The 18,662-nt window shown below is 41.9% G+C and overlaps 1 protein-coding gene across 8 annotated transcripts; it reads left to right on the forward strand.

The window, feature by feature from the left end:
• The first annotated feature begins 10,860 nt into the window (after positions 1-10,860).
• On the forward strand, positions 10,861-18,505 carry tom1 (target of myb1 membrane trafficking protein). Of its 8 annotated transcripts, none has more exons than XM_029438185.1 (16): positions 10,861-11,003; positions 12,214-12,298; positions 12,422-12,500; positions 12,630-12,779; positions 12,894-13,028; positions 13,126-13,263; positions 13,430-13,546; positions 13,736-13,869; positions 13,987-14,029; positions 14,142-14,268; positions 14,385-14,448; positions 15,317-15,386; positions 16,176-16,241; positions 16,641-16,703; positions 16,880-16,919; positions 17,784-18,505. In XM_029438185.1, exons 1-16 carry the CDS (start codon positions 10,952-10,954, stop codon positions 17,876-17,878), a joined length of 1,458 nt encoding a protein of 485 aa, XP_029294045.1. In that variant the 5' UTR covers positions 10,861-10,951; the 3' UTR covers positions 17,879-18,505. The 8 variants fall into 8 exon arrangements, with proteins under 8 accessions (XP_029294045.1, XP_029294047.1, XP_029294046.1 ...); XM_029438187.1 differs by having other exon boundaries at positions 13,739-13,869; XM_029438186.1 differs by having other exon boundaries at positions 13,129-13,263.
• Positions 18,506-18,662: the final 157 nt, after the last annotated feature.

The raw sequence follows: 18,662 nt of genomic DNA on the forward strand, positions 1-18,662 counted from the left end.
GTTTATGGTTCCTGTTGATGTTTATCAAATTGACAGTGATGATGCGATGTCTGTGACATTTTAAACCAATTGGATGAACGCCACAGCGACATTTCCAGTTTCTTATGTGTGGCGTGTCAGATAGTACTGACGTTTGCACTAAAACAACGATGCATTATCTCATTTATAGGCTGCTTCTCAAGAATAATAATCAGTATAAACATCTGTATTATTCCCACTGAGAATGTGAAGTCATAGTATCCCAATGTGACCACTAGAGAACAATAAATATGATATCTTCTGTCAGTTTGTTTGGGATTGCATCTGTTTGGTCGCTTTATTGTGAAAGTATTCCCTGGAAAAGTCTTTATACCGGTCTCTCTCCCTTTACTCATACGAATGTTCCTGCTGTTAAATGACTAATAATGACTTACATATCATTATTAATGCGGATGCGGTAGTATCAAAAGATACATTGTCATGTTTGTTTTGTCACATTTGTATTGTGTGTTATGATCTTGGTTTCTGTTTCCTGTTTTATTGTGAAATGTTCCCTTCCCCTTGTGTCATGTCTTGTATTACTTCCTGCCCTTGTGTTTTCTGCCTTTCTCGCCAGGTGTGTCTTGTTCCCTCATTTAGTGTCTGTGTATATATCCCTGTCTGTCTCAGTGTTCTTTGTTGTTGATGTTACGTGTCTGTAATCTGCCCGCTCGTGTTCTGCTCAGCCTGTTCGTGTCCTGCTCGTCCCCTGATTGGTTTGTGTTTTGTTACTTTGTATTTTGTTTGCTTCGGCTTTGTTTTCTATAACGCTCGTGTTTTTGTTAGTCACCGTCCATTGTACTGCATTTGGATCCTAACCTTCACCGAACCGTGACAGTACAATCCGACCAAAAACATGGACCCAGCAGTACTTGACGACGAGGATTATCTTCGTCTTTATGTCGAGATAATATGTATTTTGCGGGAATGGAAAGAGGCCGCATGTGGAAGGGACCAGCAGGCCCTTCTTCAAGAGGTCCGCAGGGAGGCAGCAAAGAAGTCTTCTGCCTGAGGTACTCAGGGACTTCCTCAACCTTGTCGATTGGTCTGCCTTTCCATCAGCTCGGCAGACCCCTACCGTCTACTTGCCGCCTCTGCAGACCCTGGTCGTCCCCCTGAGACCTCTGCAGACCCCGGTCGGCTACCTGCCTCCTCTGCAGACCCCGGCCATCTCCCTGCCTCCTCTGCAGACCCCGGCCGTCTACCTGCCTCCTCTGCAGACCCCGGCCGTCTCCCTGCCTCCTCTGCAGACCCCGGCCGTCTCCCTGCCTCCTCTGCAGACCCCGGCCGTCTCCCTGCCTCCTCTGCAGACCCCGGCCGTCTCCCTGCCTCCTCTGCAGACCCCGGCCGTCTCCCTGCCTCCTCTGCATACCCCAGCCGTCTCTGCAGATCCCAGCTGTTCCCCAGCTGCCCCTCGAAGACCCAGCTGTTCCCCAGCTGCCCCTCGAGGCCCTAGTCCCTGTTTCTGCTGCCCGACTGCGACAGCACCCTGTTTCTGCTGCCGGACCGCGACAGCCCCCTGCCGGACCTCCGCAGACTTCAGTTCCCGCTGCCAGACCTCCGCAGACTTCAGTTCCCGCTGCCAGACCTCCGCAGACTTCAGTTCCCGCTGCCGGACATCCGCAGACTCCAGTTCCCGCTGCCGGATCTCGGCTGACATCTGCCCCAGCTGTTCCCCAGCTACCCCTCGAGACCCCAGCCCCTGTGCTCCCTCTGTCCCTCGGGACCCCAGTCCCTGTGATCCCCTCTCTTCCCGAGACCCCTTCGCTCCCCTCTCTTCCCGAGACCCAAGTGCTTCCTCGAGCCCGGCCTCCCCGCCGGCCTCCCGAGCGGCTCCGCCCGCATCCTGCCCGGCCTCCCCGCCGGCCTCCTGAGCGGCTCCAGCCACATCCAGCCCAGGCTCTCCGCCTCCAGCACGGCCTCCAGGGCGGTCCCGTCCGCCTCGCCGTCCTCCAGAGCGGTCTCCTACCCCGCCTCCTGCAGGCCTTAGACCCTCCGACGGCGCTCCTCCACCCTGTGACTTTGTGACGTCTGGGATCCGTCCCTTGAGGGGGGGTTTGTTATAATCTTGGTTACTGTTTCCTGTTTTATTGTGAAATGTTCCCTTCCCCTTGTGTCATGTCTGATATTACTTCCTCCACTTGTGTTTTCTGCCTTTCTCCCCAGGTGTGTCTCGTTCCCTCATTTAGTGTCTGTGTGTATATATCCCTGTCTCAGTATTCTTTGTCGGATTGTTGTTCATGTTATGCAGGGGTGGGCAATTAGTTTTTACAAGGGGCCACATGAGAAACCCGAGCTGTGTTGGAGGGCCGAATCAACAATAAATTGAACTTAATTCTGCTCAATATTCATTTTCTCCCATTGTAAAAGCAGTACATTATATTTTGATTAGCTGCTACTGGTAATCAAAAGAATAAGGATATTCTCTTCCAATAAATATATGAAATTGTGGAGTGGGTCAAATAGGAAAATACTCCTAGAGAAGTAATAATCAGTACAAACAATCATTACTTCAGTATTCTTCACAAACCAATACTGAAAAGGTGTTTTACAGTATGTAAAGATAAGCAAGTAAGAAACTTTATACAAAAAGCAATAAGTGCTTTTGATGTTTTTCAGTTCACTTTACTTGTTCAGTGAGAAAGATCCAGTCTGTCTTGGGCTTGAACAAGTGCACTGAAATCTGGTTGAATGTCTGGAGGTGGATATGCGCAGGACAGCTGACAGGTGATCATCAGTGATAGAGGATCTGTATCTGTTTGTTGAACTTCATCACTGGGAATGTCTGTTCACATATGTAGGTAGATCCAAAGAGGACCAGAATCTTCTGAGCATGTCTCCTCATGTGTGGAAAGTTCTCCTCTTTCAGGGAAGAGTAAAACTCAGGCAGTGAGACTGACCTAAAGTGCTCTGACAGAAGTGTGTCAGACTGCAGGTCAATGAGTTCAAGCTGAACATCACTGGGTGCATCATCCACATTGCATGTAAATGGGGAAAAACCATGTGCATTTCATTCTCAACTGTTTTAAAGTCTTGAAATCGCCTCCAAAACTCACCATGCAGTGCTTCTAACATGGATGAGTACCTGTGGAGGTGATCAGCTGATGGTGTGGCTTCCTTCAGTGTTGGCAAGTGGGTGAGAATGTTGTCCTCCATTTGGCTTGAGAAGCTGCAACTTTCTCATGAAAGCCTTCACTGCGCTGTACATTTCATGCACAAAAAGGCCCTTGCATTGCAGTTTGACATTTAGTTAATTCATTAGTGCAGTCACATCTACAGCAAAACCAAGGCCTACATCCAGTCTGCACCTGAAAGCTGTGGGACGTCTTTTCCTTTCTTCACACAGAAGTCTTGACTCTTCTCTCAGGTCCCACTCTTTGCCCAGGCTGAGCCACCTGACAGCGGCGTGGTAGCCTATGTCACGATGTTCAGTCTCATTTTCCTCAAAGTGCAACAAACTGTCTGTCACAGTGCTTGACATCAAACAAGCTCTTGCCCTGATGAAGTTAACTATTTTAGTTACAACATCAACAACATGGTTAATATTTAGAACTGACTTACACAACACTTCCTGATGTATAATACAATGCAACAATACCAATTTCTGTTCAGGGTTCATTTCTGTCACTTTATACTGCATTCTCGTCAAAAGTCCGACATGTTTCCCCGTTAGATTTGGACAACCATCCGTTGTCACGCCTGCCAGCTTGTCCTATTTCAGTCCCAACTTGTCCACATGTGCATTTACCTCCGTGAACACATCCCTCCCTGTTGTTGTCCCGTTCATTGACTGCATGGCTTCTCAAATGCCTCCTTTTTCTCCGGACATTGAGTTCTGCAGAATCCACCAAACACTCCTTGATAAACTCTCCGTCAGAAAACGGTTTACTTTTTCTAGCGATTTTGTGGGATAAGACATAAGTTGTGTTGACAGCTGCATCTCTGGATGTGCAATGTTTTGTAAAATGTCCTTGTTGGTTTTACAGTTTAGCTAGCAAAGCACGCGACTCCTTTTCCCGCTCTTCATCAGACAAGTTCTTGAACGTCGACTCAAATTGTAATCCTTGAACACAGCGACCTGCGCACCACAAACTAAGCACACGGCTTTACCTTTGACTTCTGTAAATACATACTTAGCAGTCCATGTCTTCTTGAAAACGCGGCATTCTGTATCAATCTTTCTTATTTTGCCGTGAGCGGACATTTTGAGGGCCAGCATCACTTGTAACTGTTCATGTGCGCTGCGCGCATATGTAAATAAAGAAAAACGGCACCCTTTTCAAAATAATAGCAACACAGTTAGAAAGTTATTTACACCATGCACGCAATACAATGGTGTTGCTTTTATTTTGAAAAGGGTGCTGTTTAAAAAAATATATATACTTTTTCATATATGTTCATATATAATTTACGATTGTCCTCATGCGGGCCGGACAGGGCTGGCCAGAGGGCCGGATGTGGCCCCCGGGCCGTACAATACCCAGGTCTGATGTTACGTGTCTGTTATCTGCCTGTTCGTGTTCTGCTTATCCCCTGATTGGTTTGTGTTGTTTTGTTACTTTGTATTTTGTTTGCTTCAGCTTTGTTTTCTATAAAGCTCGTGTTTTTGTTAAAGTCATCGTCCATTGTACTGCATTTGGGTCCTCACCTTCACTGAACCGTGACATTGTGTAAATGATCTTTTTATTATTTTGTGCTTAAACTGTGTCATTGTCATCGAGGAGCTATTGAAAACTGTGTGTGTGTGTGTGTGTGTGTGTGCGTGCGTGTGTTCCAACTAAATTGTTAGTCATTTTTTATTACATGCATTTGTCTTCATACTGTAGCATAGCAACCGTTGGGTCACCCTGCAGCAGCGTTACTGCACAGACTACAGGTGCATGTACCCACACACGTATGAAACAATCACTCAGAAGAGATTTAATTGTTCACAGACTGTATTTTTTATTTATTTTTTCTTGCCGTGCAAAGACCACAGGGGTCACCCTTGAAAGGATGCCATCTGTGATTAGAAACCGCCTGAACTTTTATCTGGTATGTGATCGCCCACATAAGTTACATACGGCTCTGTTTTTAATGGGCAGAACTCTGCTGGTGTAAACAGACGAGTGGGTTCAGCAGTGAGAGTAAAAACCTTCCTCTCTGTTGCTCACAAGGCTGTGAGAACACTGCATCTGAGTCACACATTCACGGCCATGATCAAACAACACAAATGAGGGTGAGCATGACTTTATAATCAGACAAAACTAATGTGTTTTTTGTCATAAATGGTCTGGAAGGTTACATTACTGTGTGACATGGACTTAAATGTGCAGAGGTCTTTAAGTTCAGACAGGTTTGCTGACTTTTAATAACCTGCCTTGTGGCCCTATCAACCCCCTGTTGTCCCCACTGTCTTTACAATGTTTACAGTTCTCAATGCTGGAATATTCCCTGACCCTCAGTTAGGAATAAACAACATATAAAGGCACCATACAAAAATACAATAAAGGTTTTAAAACTGAACCACCTTAAGGTACTTCTCATGTCAGTTTGTATTATTGCACATTTCCAATTAAACCGGTTGACACAAAGTAAGCCGAGAGCTGTCAGGGACTTGGAGTCCTGTGGACTCAGGACAGCCGGCGGGACGTTAGCAGACAGCATGAGACAGGCGGTATTACCTGACATTGTGAAATGTAAAATCAAACAGTGCACCCATGTGGCAGAGAGCCTCACAACACAAGCAAGGAGATGTTAAGGTCTGGTGATGCATAATGAAGGTATGAACATTTGCCAGATTCTTTTTTTCTGTCAAGCTTGACAGTTCTTTCACGGAAGCAGCAGTTTTCAACTGAATCACATGGTCTTCATCAGCACATGGTGCTCAGCTCAACTGCAACTATAGTTCAAACTTTCCATTATTCTGAGCACTTGTTGGGGTTGGAAAAGGTGAGTTTATGTAAACAGCAAGGTCAAGAACTATCAAACTCAACTTTAAAGCCAACATGAATGAGAATGTTTAATGATGACCATGTGATATGGTTGAGAGCTCCGGAACAAGACGTTAACAGTAATCCCAAATGAGGCTATTTCAAGATCTGTCGTTGGAGTTTTATAAAAACATACTAACATAAAAACATAAGTACCATCACTATGTATGATAACACACTGCACACTCCTTGTTTGTGAATGACTATTTGACAAACAAAAGGAATATTACATTACATTACAGTTAATTTATCTGACGCTTTTGTCCAAAGCGACTTACAATAAGTGAAAACAATCATGAGGATACAACTCCGAACAGCAAGAATCTTGAAAGTACATTAACTTCAAGTAGGTGAAATCCTTTAAGTGCAGAACAATAGCTTCAAATAAGACAAATAAAAGAAAACGTACAGAAACAATAGAATACGAATTCAACTATTAGCTACAAATAAGTCAAAATATAAGTGCAACATACAAAGAACATTATTATTATTATGTTTTTATTTTTTTAATCATTTGCCGAGGTGCAGTCAAAACAGGTGAGTTTTCAGTCTGCGACGGAAGGTGTGAAGACTGTCTGCTGACCTGACATCAATGGGGAGGTCTTTCCACCATTTTGGAGCCAGGATAGCAAACGGTTTTGTTTGAGGGGAATCTGGGTCAGTGAGGGAGTGGCGAGCCGATTGGCCGATGCAGAGCGAAGTGAACCCACTAGGGTGTATGGTTCAACCATGGCCTGGATGTAGGAAGGGGCTGATCCATTCACAGCACGGTAGGCCAGCACCAGAGTCTTGAAGCAGATTCGGGCAGCTACTGGTAGCCAGTGAAGGCAGCGGAGAAGCGGTGTAGTGTAGGAGAACTTGGGTAGATTGAAGACCAGTTGGGCTGCTGCATTCTGGATGAGATGTAGAGGTCGGATGGCACATGTAGAGAGTCCGGCCAGGGGGGAGATGCAGTAGTCAAGGCGTGAGATGACAAGAGCCTGGACAAGAAGAGAGTGAGTAGAGGACATATCCTCTTGATGTTGTACAGAGTGTGTCTGCAGGAGCGGGTTGTTGCAGCGACGTTGGCACTGAAGGACAGTTGGTCGTCTAGCGTCACACCCAGATTCCTTGCAGTCCGAGTCGGGGAAACAACAGAGGTGCCGATGTTGATGGTAAGGTCTTGGATGGGAGAGTCCTTCCCCAGAAGGAAAAGGAGCTTGGTCTTGTCAAGGTTGAGTTTCAAGTGATGTGCAGCCATCCACTGAGACAAGCCGAGATCCGTGCCTCCACCTGGGTTTCAGATCTGGGAAAAGACAGAATCAGTTGAGTGTCATCTGCGTAGCTGTGGTAGGAGAAGCCATGACAGTGTATTGTATATACTGTATATGTTCATGCACATCCCATATGACATATAAAACGCAACATATGATCTGTAGTCTGCAAACATACTTATTTATTTGAAATATAGTATACAGTGCCCTCCAGAATTATTGCCACCCCTTTAGTAAAAATTAGCAAAACAGGCTGTAAAATGTCTTTTATTGTTTATCGTCTTGGCCTTTCACTCAAAATATTCACACAAATCTGACCTGATCTGAAGTAAAATGATTGAAAGAAAATATAAATGTTGACTTTAAATAAATATTTTTATCCAAAACATCTGTGCCACAATTATTGGCACCCCTAGAAAATCCTATGATAAAAATCTAACTGAAGTATATTTCCAGTCATATCTTACGTCTTTAGGTTCACCTGTTTGATTAGGAACTCTTAAGTGGTCAACCATGACTTCCTGTTTCACTGGGGTATTAGTATGAGGTGACACAGGCCAAAATTATCTTTGTCATTCTTCACTATGGGAAAGACCCGAGAACACAGTGATGATCTGCGACGAAAAGCTGTTGAGCTGCACAAATTAGGAAATGGATATAAGAAAATCTTGAAACAGTTGAAAATGCCCATTTCCACTATCAGGGCAATAATTAAGAAGTTTAAGGCAACAGGAGACGTTAAGAATCAGCCTGGAAGAGGACGTGTGTGTACAATGACGCCACACACCGTGAGGAAGATGGTTCGACTGGCAAAGGAATCTCCAATGTTCACAGCTGGAGAATTGCTGAGGTTAGTTGAGTCTTGGGGTCAGAAAGTCTCCAAAACGACCATCAGACGCCGCCGACATCACCACAATTTGTTTGGGAGGGTTGCCAGAAAAAAGCCATTTCTGTCAATTAACAACAAACTAAAGCGCCTACAGTTTGCCAAACGTTACTGGGACTTTGATTGGGACAGGGTTATATGGTCAGATGAGACCAAAATAGAGCTTTTTGGCAACAAATGTCAAAGGTGGGTTTGCCGTAGACAGAAAGATAGCCATACAGAGAACCACCTCATACCCACTGCGAAGTATGGTGGTGGATCTTTGATGTTGTGGGGCTGTTTTTCTTCCAAAGGCCCTGGACATCCTGTTAGGATACATGGTATCATGGATTCTATCAAATACCAACAGATATTAAATGAAACCCTAACAGCCTCTGCCCGGAAGCTTAAAATGGGCCGTGGTTGGACCTTCCAGCAGGACAATGATCCAAAGCACACCTCAAGCTACACAACAATGGTTTACTGACCACAGAATAAAGGTTTTGCCACGGCCATATCACAGTCCCCGGACCTAAATCCTATAGAGAATGTGTGGGAAGAGCTGAAGAGGAGAGAAGCGTCAACCTCGGAATCTGAAGGATCTGGAGAGATTGTGTGTGGAAGAAGTCTCAGATTCTGTGCCATGTGTTCACCAACCTCATCAGGCATCACAGGAGAACACTCTGAGCTGTAATCCTGGCAAAAGGAGGCTGCACAAAATATTAAATGAAGGGGTGCCAATAATTGTGGCACACATGTTTTGGAGAAAAATATTTATTTAAAGTCAACATTTTTTTTTCTTTCAATAATTTTACTTCAATGAAAAGGTCAGATTTGTGTGAATATTTTGAGTGAAAGGCCAAGACGATAAACAATAAAAGACATTTTACAGCCTGTTTTGCTCATTTTTACTAAAGGGGTGCCAATCATTCTGGAGGACACTGTCTGTGTTTCAGCATACATTTGACTTGTGTAACAACAGTCTTCATAATAACAGCTGGCATTCTTCAAGTGTGCTGTTTAGGGCTGCAACTAACAATTATTTTCATTATTGATTATTCTAGAAAATAATCTGCAGATTAATTAATTAATTGTTTTTTTTATTAAATGACATAAAATTGTAAAAAATCCATCCCGGTTTCTCAAAGTTGTGGAAATCATGAATTTATCACCAAGCTTAGTGTCACTTGCTCAATCTTAGATGTACACTGCACTTTTATACTTTGATTTATGTACTGAACACATCACCATGTATATTGGTGTACTTTTATATCTTGATCCATGTGACATACACATTACTATATATATTGTTGTACTTTTATACCTTGATTAAAGTACCATACACATTACTATGTATGATGTTATATTCTTATACTTTTGATCAGAATTATATGCATGTCCATGATTAAAAAGAGTATGTTGTTTATCCTGTACACACATCTATTGCACGTCTGTCCGTCCTGGGAGAGGGATCCCTTCTCAGTTGCTCTCCCTGAGGTTTCTTCCATTTTCCCCCTTTAATTATGGGGTTTCTTTTAGGAAGTTTTTCCTTGTGCAATGCGAGGGTCTAAGGACAGAGGGTGTCTTATCCTGTACAGTCTGTAAAGCACACTGAGACAAATATATAATTTGTGATATTGGGCTATATAAATAAATACATTTGATTTGATTTGATTTCCTCACACAGAGTGAGTTGAGCTGTGGCACACAGGGTGCAGGGAGCTAGCTTTATCTAGACTATAACCAGATAAGGTGTGCTTGAGAAAAGATGCCCATTCCGCTATCATAGCAGGTGTTGTTTTGGACAGCAGTATCCCAAGGCATGAGGAGACCTTGAAGATGTCATGGTAAAACTTTAGCACCCTGTGTCAGGCTGAGACACAGACCAGAGATGTACTGTTCAATATGCATACTTAATGTAGTGTACGTTCAAGCATGTATACTTAATGTAGTGTAAGTGTACGTTCAAGCATGTATACTTAATGTAGTGTAAGTTCCCAATAAATGTAAACAGGTACCAAATCAGGACACCAAAGATGAAACTGTGCCAAGAGGCATGATCACGCCTACCGCACCAACAAAGGCTACCATTGGATGGTGGCCTACAACAACCAATAAGAAGAAGGGATACTCATATTTTGCTAGTGTGTATATACTGTATGTGAAATGCTCTTCGGGGCCTTTTTGTGAAACTGCGAGACAGCTAACTGCTTTTCCCTGGTGGTCTGGTGGTCTGGTGGTCTGTAGAACGGTGAAGCCGATCGGCCCTCATGAGTATAATTTGATGTTTTGCTGAACTTTTGATTTTAATAAATAACTTGATATTATAACCCAAAGATTCCTGGTACATCTCTTTTACAGATTTTGAACAGTAACAAAGTCCAAGGTGATGTCTAAATGTCTTGTGCTGTCCTTCAAAACCCAAAGATATATAGTTTAATATGATATAACATAGAGAAAAGCAGGACATCTCCATATTTGAGAGGCTAAAAAAATTTCTTTATTGAAAAATGACTTTAACGATTAATCGAAAATAGTTGCCGACTGTTTTTCTGTTAATCAACTAGTCGACTAATCTTCGCAGTTCTATTGCGATTTCAGTGTAGCAGTAATTTTAGTATCATCTCAGAATAATAAAGACAGGGGTGCAGCTAAAATAATGTGCCAACATTACCAACCGTCTGGAGATTGTGTGCTGCTGTCACTTTAAAGCATGACGCAGTTCAACTAGTGCCCCACTTTGTTGTGTGAGCAGCAGCAGCAGCAGCAGCAGCGGGGCTTGTCGCTGTATACAGCTCGGCCCGGGGACGTCGGTGCATCGCTACGCCCTCACTGCTCTCAACATGGAGTTTTTAATGGGGAATCCGTTCAGCACGCCGGTGGGACAGAGGATCGGTGAGCTGTTTTATTATAGCTGTAAATCGTTACATTGTAATAACCAAATGCTTCAGTCAGGCAGAGTCACCTTTACTGGAGTCATTACGCCGCCGACACTCGCATCTCTGTCGAGCTGCTTATCTTCTCTTATTTTTTATTATAAATGTTTTAATGCACGAGCTAAAACGTATATAACGTCAATACATTAAAATAACGACTCCAAGGTACATTTATTAAGACTGACAGAGCAGCAACGGGTTACAGCTTGATTGACACGTCCGCTAAACAATGATTTGGGAGAGGCGGGCTTAGGTGCTGTGAAGCTCAAAGTGATTGGTTGTTATTCTGTGTGTTTAACCTGCCAATAGCTGGGCGGGACGGAAAGTGGGCCATATCCTCCTGACCCAAATTAGATGCACGATCAACTGTAGCTTAATCACTGCATATGTGTGTTAAGTGAGCGATGGAAATTGAGCCATTAAAAGAAATAGATGAGCAGATTCAATCATGGTGGATGTAGTATTACTCATGATACAATCTGTATTTTTTTAAAACTAAAATATTAAACACACATCTGTCCTTACTCCATATCTACTGTATGTAGCCTATAGATCAGAAAACACAATTTAATGTAGCAACTACAAGTGTTAGTTTGTTATGCTAAGGAGAAATTATTATTATATTGTGAGAAACATGTACTAAGAATTATTAAAATCATCTTACATTTGTGCCCGGAATTTAAATGTTGTATTTCCTAAAATATTTTATATTTTAATATATTTTTTCATATATTTCTTTATATTTTAGGAAAAAACAGTAGTCATGTGCTGAAAGGGGCACAATATCGGATACATGTTGGGTATCAAATATATGCACACATATGCAGTGTAAAAAAATTCATATGGAAAACATTTAATAAACACACGGTTGGCTCATTTTTCAAAAATCCTAACTTTGACTATTGATAAAAGTGTGATGTTTTTGTTGTACTGATACTTGACCAAATTATGTCCATACCACATTTCAAGACAATCAGAACAAATGTTGTGGTATTTGTCCTTATCATGCTAAATATAGTCTTTGGGCACAAATGGGTTAATAATCATAAAGGCAAGCTATAAGATACATTCCTGAGTAAACTGTAATTACTACACCATTCATTTTAGTCTGCAGTTTCATATTGTTGTGTATATATATAGCAGTTTATATTCACCTATTTTTTTCACAGAGAGTGCGACCAGCTCCATTCTGCCATCAGAAGACTGGGCCCTAAACATGGAGATCTGCGACATGATCAACAGCGCAGAGGAAGGGTGTGTGGTTGTGTGTTGTGTGTTGTGTGTTGTGTGTGTGTGTGTGTGTGTTATCTGTCAGCATCAGGAACAAATTAGTTCTCTGGCATGTACATGTCTCGTTGATAATCCTCTGATTTACAGGCCCAAAGAGGCAGTCAGAGCCTTAAAGAAAAGGATTGTGGGGAACAAGAACTTCAAGGAGATTTTGCTGGCGCTCACTGTAAGTGTTGTTCCCCCTCATGCTCCGCCACCACCCTGATGACTGTTTATGTTCTCCTCACTTGGTTTGAGTTATAAAAAATAGCATCTTTTTTTTTTGCTGAGTCTCTGCATCTCCTTCTCATGTTAGGTCCTGGAGACGTGTGTAAAGAACTGCGGCTACAGGTTTCACATCCTGGTGGCGACGCGGGATTTTGTCGAGGGGGTTCTGGTCCGCTCGATCATCCCAAGAAACAACCCTCCATTAGTCCTGCATGACAGAGTGCTCAGCATTGTGCAGGTAAAAGAAAATGCCACATAACATGTTTGGCAACACTGTGATCAAGTTGTTGTAATGAGTCTTGGCGTGGTCACCTTGCTGTCTAATAGTTATTGGTGGTTTTCTCATGTCAAGGCGTGGGCAGATGCATTCCGTAGCTCACCCGACCTGACTGGTGTGGTGTCCGTGTACGAAGACCTGCGAAGGAAGGGACTTGAGTTCCCCATGACGGAGCTGGACGGTTACTCACCTGTACAAGCCCCAAAAAAGGTACAAGCATGTCTGCTGCTCTCACTGCTGATATTTGGCTTGCTACCTGTCATCTTTGGTCATTTTTCTTTCGGGTCGTGTCTTTGCCTTTGCTTAGCAGACTTTGCCTGGAAACGGGCCTGCTGTCACTACTCTGCCTGCCGGGCTCCTCTCTTCCAAACCTCTGCTCATCTCACCCCAGACTTCTGAGCTAAAACTGGCCCTAAAGGGGAACAATGCCTTCACTCCCAGTCAGGTGATGGCCTTGCTGCACTAGAGACGAATATTTTAGGATTTAAATTGCGCTGTTTTCCTATAAATCCTTTTTCACAACTCCTTTCCTGCACTTAAGAAATCAATATTTGCCTTTGCGAGGAGTTACTATGACTGTGTTTATTCAGAAAATGTTATTGATTTTCCAGATAAAAAAGCTGAAGACCGAGCTGGGAGTGGTGCGAAGTAACCTGACTATAATGTCAGACATGATGAGTCAGCTGGATCCTGTCACGGTAAAACAAGCAGACATGGAGCTGCTGGAGGTAAAAAACAAAAAGAAGACTTTAGGTTTTTTAATGTGAAGTATTCTGTGCAAGAAACTGATTTTCTTCCAGTCATGTTGAATGACAGCCAGTGCCTAACCCTTAACTGATCTAGTACTTTATGCATTTTGTGTTGCATCGGCCCCCTCAAACCCCGCCCACACATTCTTTGTCTGATTGTGTCATTAGCAGTTATACACAGGGTGTAAGGAAATGCAAGAGAGGATTGTAAAGGTGGTCCCCAGGCTCAGCGAGGAGAAGCTGATTGAAGAGTTGCTGGCAGCTAACGATGAGATGAACACCGCCTTTACTCGCTACCAGAGGTTAACTACATTTATTGTTATTATGCTATCTTAGTGATTTAGAAAATAAGAGGTTAGTAATATTTCAACAGGTTGTATTTTCACATTTGAAAATATAATCTTGTTCTGGTGTTACAGGTTTGAAAGACGAATACCAAATGGTCAAAACACAGCAGAGAAGGTAAAGAACACGGCGGTAATATTTGAATTGCTTGTTATTCTTATCCAACAGCTCAACCCTCATTTATTTTATGAAATGGTTGCATCATGGACTTTCACTTTTTGTCCCTCAGAGTCACACATACGTCAACCTCACAGACTTCGACTTGACGCCTGAGTCTGGGGTCGCATCGGTTACAAATGACAGCTCGCTCTGCCTTTCAAAAGCTGACAGTGTGTCCAGTCAGATGGCAAGACTTAGTGAGTGCTCCGGTCTTCACACGCACCGACACACTGCATACGTGTACACCTGTTCAGTTTATGTATGCCTCGGTTTATTCTATGCACTGATCACTTCTTGCTGTTCTTTCTTGCAGGTACAAGTGAATCAGATGACGCATTATCACCGAAAATAAATGTCTCAACTCAACAAAGACCAAGGTACAGAAAGACTATAATCTAAAGCTTGTATGACCTTGAAGACGTAGTGAACACACGTTGCAAAGATTGTATTTTTGGTATGAATTAAAACAATGATTCCCACTGAGAGTCGGTTACATAAAAAAGAGTACATGAAAAAAAACTAGTTAGCAAGCAGGCAGAGAAGTCTGAACAGTTAAAATAATAAATAAAGTTGAGGTAGTAAGCTAAAAGTAATTAATAGCTATTGAAATAGTTAAAAGTAATGGATAAACATATAAACTAGCTAACTAGAAGTAATGAATTAACCGTGGAAATAGTTTTCTAAAGTAATGGATAAACAGTTGAAGTAATTAGCTAAAAGTAATTAGTTATCAGTTTAAATAGACAGCTAAACGTAATGAATACAAGTTTGAATAGTAGATCAAAGTAATGGATAAATAGTTTAAACGTTGGGCGTCTGCCACAAGTAGCATGTTCTCTGTATGGATGTGAAGTTGACCAAACTAAACGCTGTCGGTTCAATTATATGAATAAATTATTATAAAATATCAACTTCTACATGATCAATAGTGTTGAATCACAGGAACCCCTTTTGTTCGTGGTGGTGTTGATGAAGGTGCGTCTGTGGGGAGACAACAGATAAAGGGAAGGCAAATTCTGCTGTTTTTGTTAAATCACAATGTTTACAATCTTACAATCTTTCAAAGCGTTCATGCAGCTCGTTCTCAAGCAAATTCCCAGGAATGGCATTTGCAAAGATATTTTTGTTTTGGGGTTTAATTCCGACTCAGTCCTTTTTAAAGATAGGTGCCAGTATTTCGCTGTGTGTTAACTGAACGTATTAGCTTACATGGCAGTCAACCAAAGTACAAATCTTGTGTTTCAGTGAGCAGAGTGAAGGTGCAGTGGACGGCCTGGCTCAGGCTCAGGACAGCAGACTCCACATCGCTGTAGCGGTAAGAGAAGATGCCATGTGATTCAGGTTTTACACAGTGTAACACATTTAGTCGCAAGAATTATCATCAGACATGGTTGAATCGTTCTTGTCTGTGGTTTGGGAGCACTAGAAACATTCAGTGTGGAAGTTGCCAATTTGGCTTAACAAACGTTTTTTGTAGCTTTGGCAATAAAAACGCAATACTACGTATTAAACTGTTGTTTTTTACATTTGACACCAACGTCAAGTCAAATTCTGAGGTTTTATGTGCAAACTCTCTGTCTAGATATTCATGGTATTGTACACAATGTTTGAACTGTATAACTCCCACGATGGAGGAGGAGAGGTGTGGGGGGAAGTACTGCAGTCAAGAAACAGTAAAGAAAGACTCTTCAGTTTCTCTGAGAAGGATTTCATATCAGGTATTATTTTTTCTTAGTTAAGGAAATTGTTTTTTTGTAGCATTAAAAACGTAGATTCATAAACCCTAACCTGGAAATCGAAACGGAAAATAAGCACAAATTCGACTGAGGAAGAAAAGATCATACTACTTGATGAACATACGAAGCAGGGCTGAAACAAACGAATGTGGCAAAGAAATAACAGAAAAATGTATTGTTAAAAGACTAAGTATTACCTAACAATAGCAGCAAGAAAGGAGTTGTAGATGCTCCAAGTCCTGTGCAAGTTGGCCATCAAATGAATGAATTGATTAAATCCATAATCTTGATCTATAAACTAAATGTGTATGTTGCTTTGTCTCAGTAACTGCTTTCCTCCTAAATGAACTCTCTGTCTATACGTAAAGGATGACAGCCCAGCCTCCACCTGCAGCTCCTCACCAAAGTTAGATTGGATGATTAAAAGGGGAATGGTGGGTCTGTGTCCAAAATGTGTCATTACATTGATTCACCTTCCCATCCTGTCTCTTGGTTTTGTCATGAGGTTGCAATTTACTTTTGCTGTGGTCTGGATTGCTTTTGTTTTGTTTGACTTTTTGCGTTTGGTGGTTCAGGTATTGAGATGAAACACAGTGTTGTGCATGTGTAAGAGTGTGTGCCTCCGCCCAACAGGCAGCATGACAATGTTTAGATGCCTGATATGCGACATCATTGTCATACCTGTCATGCTTTGCTTCCCAACGTGTGGTTGTTCCTTTGTATTTATTTTAGTTTGCTAGTTTGGTAGTTTTGCAAAGTAGTTCTCATAAAGTCTAACCAGTGGTTCACATTGTTCTGCTCTGACATTCTTGGTGCTCTGCCTTCTTTCTTAGATTCCTATCAACCAGTCCACTGTAATGGATGATATTGAGAAGTGGCTAGAGTTGGATGATGAGGTAAATTCCTACGTTTACTCAAAATTAAAAACTGTATTATTTTTGGTCAATTCCAACACTTAATTCACTGTTGAGTGACGGCTCTTCAGTATACACTCACACCAAAGAAAGCTTCTACAGTGCCTCTGTTCTTTGTGCATTATATGTTAAATGCGTCTCTTCTGTTTGTGACACAGTATGATGACTTTGAGGATTCAGACGGTGTGACTAGTGAAGGTAATGGTCTTCTTCAAATTTGACTTCCTTTTTTTGAATGAGCCACTTATATCTTCCTATATTTTATTTGGCACGTACACTTGCAGAGTCTGAGGTCGGGCTGTGCCAAATATTTCTCAAGCTTCATTCATAACATTCAGACATCAAAGTCTAAGTCAACATTTGAATGCTGCACAGTTGCAGATAGAGATGAGGCTACTCTAGAAGGATTATTGTTTTGCTATTTGTAGAATGAGATTCCAGTGGTGCTGCGTAGGAGTGATTTCCGAATTGTGTGATTCAAACATTTCCAAAAACTCTAGAGCGTCCAAAGTCCAAAAATCAACGTTTATTGAAAAGAGATAGATGTAATGTTGATATATTATATTAAACTGTCAATTCTACCCATCAGTCTCATGTCTGCAGCTAGATATGTGTGCATTTGACCCCTAGGTGGCACTAGAGGCCTAACTGGACACGTGGCGCCACATACTAAACCCCTCAGCCCTACTCAGCACAGAAACTCTGCAGAGCTGTGCAGTTTTTAAGCATCTACTTTAAAATGACTGCTGCCATATTAAACATGTTATGTCATAGAACAGAATTAAGTTACTTGGTACTTAAACATTTAAAGGTTGGTTTGAGAAAATAGTTTTTTAGTACGACTACTGCAAGAACTTCTAACTACTCTCAATCAGTGTTTCCCAACTTACTGCACTAATGCAGTTAAAAACAAGTCTCATCTGGTGTTTTTCTGGTGCTTCCTTTTTATAAAAATCCCAATTTTAACATCCATCTTTACTTTCATACTTCGTTATTCCATTGAGTAAATTTGATAATTCATGAAGTGTTATCTCATCTTATCCCGCTTCTCTCCCTCTGCAGAGTTTGACAGGTTTTTGGCAGGAAGAGCAAAGGCAGCTGAACGTCTGCCGTCGGTGAGAGCTTCCTCGCAGGATGCCAACCAGTCAGAGTCTTAAGCTACAGACCTGCCAAACTAACAGTACTCATGAAGCTCCTGCGCCATCGGCTGTGAAATGGAGATTTCTTTTAGATGAATGGTTTAATGGCACATCATGGGAATTACAACCCATATCTGAGGAAGGACGTCCTAGCTGTGTATGATGATCTTTACTGTGGAGCAAACATGTTTTTTAACTGCTACAAAATAATGTTATTTAATGAAGGGCAGAGGTTTCTACTTGATGTTGTTATGAGGGTTTGTCCATGTGTGGAATGCAAACATTTGCACATTTTATATGGTTACATTCCTTCTGTTGAAAGAAAGATAGACGATATTGTTAAAGAAAAAAACTTTTGCAACATAGATGTATTATATTGCTGTTATATATATATATATATTGTCATGGTGATGATGGGTTACAGAAAACTCCCCTGTCAAAGTAGCAAACACTGTTAGCTTGTATGTAAGAGAAGCTTGGCTATTGCATTATGAAATAGTGTGATGCTTCACATCATTGTTGATGTAGGATGTCAAAGAAAACTGAATGATGTTTTTTTTACATCCAACATTCCCTTGTGAATATGTTTTACTTGAAGTCATGACCGACTGCTGCGATATATTAAACTAAAACTATTAACTGGAAGTCTGGCTGTTCTCATTCTAACCTCAAAGTGCAGTACATAAGTGTATAATCCAATTCATGGCTTTGCAGGTATGGGACCACTGCAAATCTTTTGTAATTCCTGTCTGTTGTTAATTAGGTTTGACTTGTGGCTTTGTTCCTGAACCTGTCACACACC

This window comes from Cottoperca gobio, chromosome 8, assembly GCF_900634415.1.
Source record: "Cottoperca gobio chromosome 8, fCotGob3.1, whole genome shotgun sequence".
Lineage (NCBI taxonomy): Eukaryota > Metazoa > Chordata > Actinopteri > Perciformes > Bovichtidae > Cottoperca > Cottoperca gobio.

Bases quoted from the DNA above. Each gene is read 5' to 3' on its own strand.
- tom1 (XM_029438185.1), top strand. From the start codon at position 10,952: ATGGAGTTTTTAATGGGGAATCCGTTCAGCACGCCGGTGGGACAGAGG. The intron at 11,004-12,213 runs GTGAGCTGTTTT...TTTTTTTCACAG, and splicing joins GCCGGTGGGACAGAGGATCG to AGAGTGCGACCAGCTCCATT. The intron at 13,870-13,986 runs GTTAACTACATT...CTGGTGTTACAG, and splicing joins GCCTTTACTCGCTACCAGAG to GTTTGAAAGACGAATACCAA.